The following is an 11,507-nucleotide window of genomic DNA, read 5'->3' as shown; positions in this document are numbered from 1 at the left end:
AAAGACATAATATGTGCTAAAACAAAAAGGAGCCAAAATGTAAAAATCCATAATCTTAAAAATAAAAATAAAAGGCAAAGTGAGCTAAAATATAAAGATGCATAACCATAAAATGGGCTAATATAAAACCTACAATATGGGCAAATGCATCTAGCCAAAATAAATGCAACATTTTTCCATTAGCAACTAGGATCCTGGTAGGGGCTGGGGCACGGCAGGGCTCAAATCCCCTGCTCTGTTACAATCTGAAAGCAGGGTCGCGTTATCTCCCTATATCTCTATAAATATCAACAATAATGCCCTTGGCTATTTGGCAACCCCCGCCTCTCATAACCTCTAGGATGAAGCCACATCCTGCCTCTACCAAGATGGCGGTAGGAGGCTGGCAGGAACGTAAGCGCGTGATGACGTGGAGAACAGAGCAGTACCTCCGGTGACGTCAAGTCAGGTTTGTGTTCTTTTAAGAGACGGCGGACAGGTGAGTTCGGCTGTGGAGGTAGTGCGATTCGCACCGGGAGCCGATCCTTGGTGGTGGCTGAATTGGCACCAGAAGCCCGGCGGCGCGTTAGATCGGCAGGGTTGAGACTGGCGCCGGGAGTCCAGCAGCAACTATCTAGCCCCAGTGTTGTGGACAGGTGAGCAGATGCTAGTTGGAACCTCTTCCCCGCAGTGCTCAAGGCTGCGATCTCTGGTCGTTGGACGTGGGATTGGCCTCTGCTGTTGGTCCTGCTTAGGCGGTGTACTGGCCTGAATCTCTGACAGTGCTCCCCCCCCCCAACCCCCCTTTCTCCTGACAGCTGTGCTCATTCTCAAATGGGATCCTTGGATGTACTTTCTCACTTGTAATGATGTGGTATAAAAGATCACAGATATCCTGAAGGTACCCCAGACTGAGAAATAAGATTCCAGGGTGAAAGGAGAATTATGCCTGTCCCTGTATTTTCCACTTTTGTGCCACAGTAAGAAGGAAGAGACCCAGAAGTTTGGAAAGTTTCTATACCTCTTCATGTATGTTGGTCGAAAAGGGACATTTTCAAGAACTTGCAAATTGTGCAGCTGGTCTAGGAAGGTGCCCTGGGACCTGAGTTTGAGCGTATGGGAGAGAAGTAATTTATTAGACATCTGTCAGGTCTTTTGCATTTGGACTTTTCAGTTACAGATGTATTTTCTTGGACAGACTTTATCTGACCAAAGGTGAGAGCAGGGCTCCTTTTAATGGTTGGGAGAGTGTGAGGGAGGATGAAAGATATGGAAGAAGGAGACAACATGGCAGGGAGAGACGGATACTCTGGTACTTGAACAGCACACCAGGATCTCCCCTGAGCAATTTCTGGTTTGAGTCTTAATTAAGATCTGTCTTCCAGTTCAGCCTGCCCAGCCAGGGGTGGGGGCCTGCAGGTTACCCAATCATATCATGTGACGGAATAATTTCTGAATTTTCAGTTCCACATCCTCTTGTTTCTCAGGCTGATGGTGGAGTGCCAGGGAGGAGGAGGAGGAAGAGAGAGGCAAGGGGCATTAACCAGAGTAGGATTTGCCATTGAGGCAAGTACCAAAAGGGGGTCATGCCTTGCAGGGTGGTTTTGCACTGAAGAAGCAGTAGACCAGAGGGGAGCAACCTTTATACAAAGCCCTCTGTCTGTCTGTCTGTCCAAATTAGATTGTAAGCTCCTCTGATCAGGGGCCATCTACTGCATGTTAAATGTACAGCATTATGTATGCTTTTCAGTGCTACAGAAATAATAAATTCTAGGAATAAGCAGTGGATTTCCCCAAGCCATCTCAATAATGGCCTATGGACTTCTCTTGTAGGAAATTATCCAAACCTTTTTTTTTTTTTTAAACCCTGCTAAGCTAACTGATTTCACCACATTCTCCAGCAACGAATTCCAGAGTTTAGTTATGCGTTTTGTGAAGAAATATTTTCGCCGGTTTGTTTTAAATCTACTACTTAGTAACTTCATCTCATGTCTCCTAGTTCTAGTATTTTTGGAAAGAGGGAACAAGCGATTCACATCTACCTTTTTCCATTCCACTCCACTCCACTCCACTCCACTCCACTCCACTCATTATCTTATAGACCTTTATCATATCATCCCTGAGCTATCTCTTCTCCAAGCTGAAGAGCCCTAGCCGCTTTAGCCTCTCATAGGGATGTCGACTCATCCTTTTTATCATCTTTGGCGCCCTTCTCTGTACCTTTTCTAATTCCGCTATATCATTTTTGAGATAAGGCGACCAGAACTGCACACACAGTATTTGAGGTGCAGCTGTACCATAGAATGATACAAGGGCATTATAACATTTTCATCTTTTGTTTTCCATTCCTTTCCTGATAATTCCTAACATTCTATTTGTTTTCATAGCAGCAGCCGCATCACAATGCTATAGTTTGGGTTCCTCTTTCCCACATGCATCACTTTGCACTTGCTCACATTAAACGCCATCTGCCATTTTGACGCCCAGTCTTCCAGTCTCACAAGGTCCTCTTGCAATTTTTCACAATCCTCTTGCAATTGAACAATTTTAAACAACTTTATGTCATTAACAAATTTAATTATCTCACTAGTTATTCCCATCTCTAGGTCATTGATAAATATGTTACAAAGCAGCTGTCCCAGCACAGACCCCTGGGGAACTCCACTATTTACCCTTCTCCATTGAGAATACTGACCATTTAAACCCAGTCTGTTTTCTGTCTTTCGACCAGTTCTCGATCCATAAAAGGACATTACCTTCTATCCCATGACTTTCTAATTTCCTCAGAAGTCTTTCAAATCCAAATACAAAATGTCAACCCAGTTCACCTTTATCCACTTGTTCATTCACCCCTTCAAAGAAATGCAGTAGATTGGTGAGGCAAGATTTCCCTTGACTATCACTTTTGGCTTTTTTCTCATTAATCCATGCTTATGTATATGATTTGTCATTTTGTTCTTTATAATAGCCTCTACCATTTTGTCTGGCACCAACATCAGACTCGCAGGTCTATAATTTCCCGAATCACCTCTGGAACCCTTTTTAAAAATCTGCTTCACGTTGGCCACCCGGTACTATGCTGGTTTTTAAAGAAAAGTTACAAATTGCGATCTTAGAATTACAGGGTTCTAAGTGACCATTTTCAGTATTTTTAACTCCGATGACTTCCGGGTTGTATCTGACATGTAGGAGGATTTATTGCAACTTAACCATTCCTTCATTTCATAAGAAATTACATGGTAAATCGGCACGTGTCATTTAACACCAAATTGTCCCACAAACCTCCACTTCAAATTCCTGAGAATGACTTTTGGTACAGTTAGAACCATGTAATTCTAAGGTTGCGAAATTTCTAACATTAGCTCTGCAAGTTCATTTTTCAATTCTATCAGCACTCTAGGATGTATACCAGTGGTCTCAAACTCATTGCCCGGGGGCCACATGCGGCCCGCCTGGTACTATTTTGAGGCCCTCGGTCTGTTTATCATAATCACAAAAGTAAAATAAAACAGTTTCTTGATCATATGTCTATTTAGCTATAAATGACAATATTATTATTAAGACTTAGCCAAAAGGAAAGATTTATAAACTATAAAGAGTTTTACCTCCTGCAAAATTGTCATTTCTTTAATAAGACATTAACTATTTTTTTTTCTGAGGCCCTCCAAGTACCGACAGATCCAAAATGTGGCCCTGCAAAGGGTTTGAGTTTGAGACCACTGATGTACCATCCGGTCCAAGTGATTTGCTACTGTTCAATTTGTCAAATTGACCCATTACATCATTCAGTATTACAGAGATTTGTACGAGTTTTTCTGATTCATCATAACTGAATACAATTTCTGGCACCGGTATCACCCTCACCTCTTCCTCACTGAAGACCGAGGCAAAGAATTCATTTAGGGCTCCTTTTACGAAGCCGCGGTAGCGGCTTTAACGCGCGCGACTTTTAATCACGCGCTAACCTCTGCGCTAGCCGAAAAACTACCGCCTACTCAAGAGGAGGTGATAGCGGCTAGCGCGGCCAGCAGTTTAGCGCGCGATATTACACGCGTTAAACCGCTACCGCGGCTTCATAAAAGGAGCCCTTAATCTTTCCGCTATGTCCCTGTCTTCCCTGAGAGCCCCTTTTATCCCTCGGTCATCTAGCGATCCAAACCATTCTCTTTCCAGCTTCTTCCTTTTAATATACCTAAAAAAGTTTTTTCTGTGTGTTTTTGCTTCCAGCGCAATCTTCTTTTCAAGATCTGTCTTTGCCTTCCTTATTAGCACCTTGCCTTTGATTTGACATTCCTTGTGTTGTTTACGATTATTTTCGGTCAGATCCTTCTTCCACTTTCTGAAGGATTCTCCTTTAGTACATGGAATATATCTATTTTGGGCTTCCAGGATGGAGTTTTTAAATAACATCCACGCCTGATATATATGTTTGACCTTTGCAGATGCACCTTTAGGCGCTCCTTTTACGAAGCCGGGCACGCGACTTTTAATCACGTGCTAACTCCCGCACTAGCCAAAAAACTACCGCCTGCTCAAGAGGAGTCGGTAGCGGTAGCAGTTTAGCGCACGCTATTACACGCGTTAAACCGATAACGCGCCTTCGTAAAAGGAGCCCTAAGTTTCTTTTTGACCATTCTCCTCATGTTATCACAGTCTCCTTTTTTTTTTTTTTTTTATAGTTAAGTGCTGTTGTACTGGATTTCCTATTCTAGGGATATCTTTGGAAATTACGCGCTATTAAAAAATACTTTGATTTTGATTCTTTTAGACTTTTAGTACGGTCTTTAATTTGGTCAATTCTTGATTATTGCAGTGTTATTTACCTGGCATCTTGCAAGAAAAATGTAAAGCGTATTCGTTTAATATAAAATGCGGCCGTACGCCTAATTTTTGGTCTAAAGAAATATGATCGTGTTGGTTATTTTTACCAACAACTACACTGGTTGCCCTTTGAGGCACGGGTCCTTTTTAAAATTTGGGTGTTTTTGTTTTAAGGCTCTCTTTGGTTTGGCCCCAAAATATTTATCCTCTCGTTTCAAGATTTATAGCTCAGTAAAGGATGCTCGTAATGAATTCATGTTTATGTATCCTACTATTAGGTCATGTCGTTTCAAGAGATTTCTTAGTAAAACAATTGCCTTCCTGGTTGAGTCCTTTGATTTTTCAAAATCATATGTAAATTGCTTTTAGAAAGGTTTTAAAAACACATTTGTTTGATAAATTTATGACATAAACCATTTTTTATTGTTTTAATTGTACTACCTTTTTTAATGCTACTTTGTATAATCTTATATGTTTTATTGCTAATGTATCATTTTATTTTATGGAAACATCACTGATTGTCCAGTTCTTCTGCTCTGTGAACCGCCCGGATCCTTTTTGGGTGGGCGGTATACAAGAATAAAAGTTACGTTATGGTAAATCCAATCATGTTATGGTCACTGTTATCAAGCTACCTCAGCACCATTACCAATTCATGCTCTCCACTAAGAATTAGATTTAGAATGGCTTCACCTCTTGTCGGTTCCTGAACCAGCTGCTCCATAAAGCAGTCCTTGATTTCATCAAGGAGTTTTATCTCCCTAGCATGCCCTGATGATACATTTGCCTCTCTGATTTCTGATAACATTTCAGCATCTGTCCGTTTGTCTTGGTCAGGTGAATGGTAGTACACTCCTATCGCTATCCTTTCCCCCATCACACATGGAATTTCTACCCATAGGGATTCCAAGGTGTGTTTCTGCTCTTGTAGAATTTTGAGTCCGTTTGATTCAAGGCCCTCCTTAACATATAACGCTATGCCTCCACCGATTTGATCTACCCTATCACTATGATATAACTTGTACCCCAGTATGACAGTGTCCCATTGGTTATCTTCCTTCCATCTTTTCATATAGTGAAATATATTCTAACTCTCCCATTTTGTTTTTAGGCTTCTGGCATTTGCATATAGACATTTCAAACAGTGTTTGTCATATCTATTTACAATTTGCTCAGTGGTTGGCATAGATAATTTGCAACCTTTAAAATTGGCCTGCTCTGAATTTAAGGAAACCTGGTTTATTGCGGCCTGTATTGCAATCTCGCTATCACGATGCTTTGTCTCCCCTTCTATAATGGCATCTTTTAAAGATACCTTGTCCCGAACTATGCTCTTTTGAGTGACTGTCGGCCTTCCCCCAGTTTCTAGTTTAAAAGCTGCTCTATCTCCTTTTTAAATGTTGATGCCAGTAGCCTGGTTCCACCCAGGTTAAGGTGGAGCCCATCTTTGCAGAATAGGGTCCCCCTTCACCAGTATGTCGCCCAGTTCCTAACAAATCTAAAACCCTTCCTCAGTGCACCATCGCCTCATCCACGCATTGAGACTCCGGAACTCTGCCTGCTCGAAAGAGCTTACAATCTAAACAAACAAGACAGACAAAACAGGATGCCAGGGTGGGGAGCCAGGGTGGGTGGGATGGATAATCTGCTGGCTAGGGTGGTGGTGGTGGTGGTGGTTGAAGCAATATCCCTAGCAGGCTGCAACATTATATAATATCAGAACCAGAAATGCACAGAGCTCCACAGACCTTCCATGGTAAACAAATAACTAAAAATTTAACTATAAATAATGGAAGCGAAATGTAGAGTGGCTATTCTGAAAATATTTGCAAAATAACAGTATTTAAAATTGCCAAAACTCCGGTTAATGATGTTTTCTGTGTATACTTCCCATAGTCTCAAGAGCCGCAGGTTGCCCACCCCTGCACTAGAGAGTGTGAGAAAATGTACGGATTGCAGGGCTCCAGTTAGCTTTCCAAGAACCCACGACACACACGTACTTCTGGCATTCTAGTGCTGTGATTGGCTGCGCCCCACCCTTCAGAAAATCCTAGCTTCTGCCTAAAAATGTTTTAGAGAGCCTGCTAGGGTTGCCGGATGGTCTCATTTTTCAAGACATGCTGATCCAAACCTTGTTTTACCCCAGTGCCTGCACAGATGTCCCTATTTTGATTTCCCCCCAAGTAAAGCAAGACTACAGATAGACAGTGGGGGTGAAACTAGAACTGGATCAGCCTCCTGAAAATCTGGATCCAGGTGACAACTCTTGTCTGGAGGCCTGTGATAGATGAACCTCATGGGATTATGGCAGTGGTTCTTAAAAGAGAACGACGCGGGGACAAATTTTTTTCCCTCCGTCCCCGCGGGAACTTGTTTTCCCGTCCCGGCAAGTTCTTTTCCTGTCTCTGCTCTCATCTCTGCAAGCTCTGTCCTCATCTGCACAAGTCTCAAACACTTTAAGTGTTCGAGGCTTGTATGGTTAAGGCAGAGCTTACAGGAATGGGGCAGGGGCAAGGAAAGCAACAAAACTCACGGAGATGGGATGGAAAAATTGAGTTCCTGCGGGGGACGGGGAACAATTGGTTCCCGTGTCATTCTTTCGTTTTTAACTTCTGTTGCGTGTAACTCTATCCCATGATTATTCATTGAGAATATCTTGAAAATGTGACTGGCTGGGTATGTCCTGAGGACTGTGTGCTGGAAAGGGGTTGCTGCCTTTGAGGACCGAGAAAGCCCACTCCAGCCACAACCTATTTGTGCTTTCAGGATTTCCCCCGTGAATATGCATGGGATCTATTTGCACGCACTGCTTCCATTGTAGCAAATAGATCTCGTGCACGCTCATTGGAGAAATCCTGAAAACCTGGGTTGTGGCCCTTGAGGACCGAGGTTGCCCAACCCTGGCCTTGTCTGTCGCACCCATGTTGGGTGCATGATTTTGAGTGGGTTTTTGAGTTTGGCAGATTGCAGTGATAGCTCGTCCCTGGATGCTGATACCTTCCTTGTGCTTTTCTCTCTCTCTCCTGCAGGCATGGGTGCATTGGAGCCCCTCAGCCCCCTCTCCCGTTGGTACATGTATGCCATCCATGGCTACTTCTGTGAAGTGATGTTCACCGCAGCCTGGGATTTCACACTACATCGGGACTGGAAATTCCACGGCGTCACCAGTGTCTGGGCACTCTTTATCTACGGCACTTTCATGTTAGTGGTGGAGAAGCTTTACCTGCGGCTGAGGGCCCGCCATGGCACCCTGGTCCGTTGCCTGATTTACACCTGCCTCCTCTACCTGTGGGAGTTCACCACTGGCTTTGTCCTGCGCCAGTTCAATGCCTGCCCTTGGGACTACAGCCACTTTGACTATGACATCATGGGACTCGTAGCGCCAGAGTATGTGCTCTTCTGGTTTCTGGGCACGCTTATCTTGGAGAAGATGGTCATCTGGAACATTCTCCGCCTGCGCTTTGATGAGGATGGGGAGCCAGACTTCCCAGGACAGACTGTGATGAAGCAGCACTAATGCATGTGCAGCACTAATTGCATCTGAGACATTCCTTCGCCTCTGGGCTGCGTGAATCTGTTCTGGGGCCCAAGAAAGAAGTCGGCCGGACCTCTTCTGATCATTGCTACACTGTTCTGCCTCTGTCCTAACTTATTTTAAGCTCCCTTTCTCCCTGACGCCTCACTCTGTTGACAGAGGGGAGGTGACTGTGGTTCCAAAACTGCTGGCTCATTGCAGGGGAGGGGGGGCCAGAGATCCTTTCATTGCTCCGGCTCTGTCCGCAGGGATTTTATTTTTCTCAGCAACTTGCAAGTCCCAGTGCAGGGACAGCCCTTTCCTCACCAGTGCCTCTTCGAATACCTATTGCCTGTCACAAGCTTGCCAGGCTCGGAGACTGATATTTAAGGGGGGGGGGTTCTGTGGGAGCCCCCTGCCTCTTCACTGTTTCAGCTGGTAAATCCAGTCCATACAGCTGGTAGCTTATGCCACCAGCATCTGCTGCGATCTGAAAATGTTTGCCTATTTTTGAAACTCTGCTCATGAATCATTGCTAATTTTGTTGTTCTCTAGCAACACCCTTCATACCTGTGATGCCTCTTGTCTCAACTACTCCCCAAGTGCCAAGCTCCTTCCTTCTCCTAATCTGATAAACTAACTCTAAGTTTCCTGGCCTCTCATAGCCTGACACAACTGTTAGACAAGACTAGGCAGTTGCCTCGGGAGGCAGCTTCTGGGAGACAGCCAAGAAGCTCAAAGAGCTACACAAACTCAAAAGAACCATCAACACCTACCTTAATGTGCATTTTAATAGTATTTTATGTGAGGGTGAGTATAATTACTAAAATCTCGGAGGGGAACATCCTAAAAAGTTAATGGAGAGGACGGTCTAAGGTGTCCTTGACCTTTGCTCTGGCTCTGACAGAATGGGAAAAATCTGATCCCGCTTGCGGTTGTCAGAATGCTGCGGCTGCTCCGGGATCTGCTGCTATTGGTTTTTCTCATCCCAGGGCTCGGATTGCCTCGCCCCCTTTGGCAAAGATCCGAGCTATGAGCTGCAAACGGTCACATTTGTGGGTTGAGAATAACAAAATGTGTGACATGACAGACAACACTCTGCCACCCAACTCCTTGGCGGACCCTTCACTTTAGGCAGCATAATTCGGGCTTGCTGTGGGGACAGGGGGGACATCGCAAAGGAAGGTGTGGATGAATGCATGAAGGGAAGAATGGAGGGAGCCTTCATACACTAATAACCACCCAATCAAATTAGTTTAAAGATTTCTTTAGAAATATGTTGCATTTCACGGAGGTAGATCCCACCCAGTGACCTAGTAAGGGAGGGGGCGGTTCCCCCGGGCACCATCTTGGTGAGAGTGCTTCCCTGACTCCCCCCCCCCCCCACGGCGTACGCAACACTTCCTCTGTACCTCTCTAATGTTCCTGGTGTGATCAGCAACCTCTCCCAACCTGCTGTCGTGCCAGCAATGCCTCTTCCTCTGACATCACTTCCTGGAGGAAAGAGCTGGCGTGACAGCAGGTTGGGGGTTGTTGCTCGGACCAGGAACGTTACAGGAAGAGAAGTGGCGTGCACATGGCAGGAGGGGGCAGGGAAGGAGCATGTAGAGGCGGGGGGAGAGGTGCCACCACCATGGGCGCCTCTTACCCTCGCTATGCCACTGCTCTCACCCGGTACTAACAGATACAACCATGTAGCATACACTGAAGAACGGGTTTGATCCTGCCTCTTTCCTAGCCCTTAGCTTGCTGCAGTCAGATTTTCCTTTTTATGTTACCAGGAGATGAAAGTATAGGGCAAACCAGGGCCCAAAACCTGTGGCTACCGTTGCACACAGGAGCTTCATTAATTGCTAGTGAGCCTGCCAAAAACTTGGACACACATTGCATTGAGATCTTGCTGGGTGGGCAGCAGAGTGAGCAGGCAGGGGTGCGGACCGCCTAGAAGGTCTTGAATCGACTTCTTTACCCAAATTAGGAAGTCGCAAAGCCAACAAGGCAAAACGAGAAAACGCCACAACACCCGACACCTGTGACTGTGGTGAGAGGCAGACCGTGCCATGTTCCTGGTCTGCCTTCTGCTTGTAGTGTGAAGTGTGCTCGTCTGTGGAAAGAAAGCTGACTCTGCTGAAGACGACCCAGTTCTGTGGGCTAAAAATTGCCTTATGATTTGGGCCCTAAATGTAAAGAGAACTGGGGGTGTGGGGGGGGGGGGGTTGCATTTAATTTAATGTTTCCTATTTATTTTTTATTCAGGGTGCAGCAATAATATGCAAACCTGAATTTTTGTGCAATGAGGAAAAGTAAATTTTGTAATTTATATATTTAGACAGAAACATGAAAAACAAACTCATAAATAAACAGAATTCTAAAACCATGTGTTGAATTTATTCTGTTGGTTGTCATTCAAGTAGGAGACAGCAGATGGCACAATTGTCCACAGCAGGCAATACAGGAGCCATGTTAACTTTGGACAAGTTATTTTCTAGAAAGTACCAAAAGAGTAAATCTGATCCGCACCATCCTTCTCCTTCTCCCCCTCCCCTAACACCCTCTTTGCATTCCCTATCTGCAGCAACATTTCAAAATAATTGGGAGTATCAAACAATACAAAGACAACGGCGCAAAAGACAAAAGCGTGTGCCGACAATTGAGCGCAGCGCGGAGGCGCGCGCCACACAAAATTACAGTTTTTAGGGGCTCCGATGGGGGGGTTTGTTGGGGAACCCCCCCCAGTTTTCTTACTAGACATCGTGCCGGCGTTATGGGGGGTTTGGGGGGTTGTGTAACCCTCCACATTTTACTGTAAACTGAACTTTTTCCCTAAAAACAGGGAAAAAGTTCAGTTTTCAGTGAAATGTGGGGGGTTACAACCCCCCACACCCCCCACAATGCCCCCACAACGCGGCTCGATGTCTATTAAGTAAAGTGGGGGGGGGGGGTTTCCCCCCACGCCCCCCCGTCGGAGCCCTAAAAACAGTAATTTAGAGCGGCGCGCGGCTCCGCGCTGCGCTCAATTGTCTGGGCGCGCCTTTGTCACGGCGCACTTTTGACCTGACACCTATCCCTCCTGGATGCAACGAAGGAGTTTGTTCAATACTGGGGATTGCTGAACACCCATAAAGCTCTCCTGCATTGTTCCCCACTACACCTCTCCCTCCGTATTTGCGGTTTCAGCATTTGCGGTTTTTAG

At 45.1% G+C, this 11,507-nt stretch overlaps 1 protein-coding gene across 1 annotated transcript; it reads left to right on the top strand.

Moving 5' to 3' along the window:
- The first annotated feature begins 426 nt into the window (after positions 1-426).
- LOC117364451 (transmembrane protein 229B-like) lies at positions 427-9,620 on the top strand. Its single transcript, XM_033953620.1, has 2 exons — positions 427-635; positions 7,830-9,620. Exon 2 carries the CDS (start codon positions 7,832-7,834, stop codon positions 8,315-8,317), a length of 486 nt encoding a protein of 161 aa, XP_033809511.1. The 5' UTR covers positions 427-635; positions 7,830-7,831; the 3' UTR covers positions 8,318-9,620.
- Positions 9,621-11,507: the final 1,887 nt, after the last annotated feature.

Source organism: Geotrypetes seraphini, chromosome 8 (assembly GCF_902459505.1).
Source record: "Geotrypetes seraphini chromosome 8, aGeoSer1.1, whole genome shotgun sequence".
Lineage (NCBI taxonomy): Eukaryota > Metazoa > Chordata > Amphibia > Gymnophiona > Dermophiidae > Geotrypetes > Geotrypetes seraphini.
The sequence above is the reverse complement of the archived record's forward strand: the minus strand, read 5'-3'. Positions and strand labels throughout refer to the sequence as shown.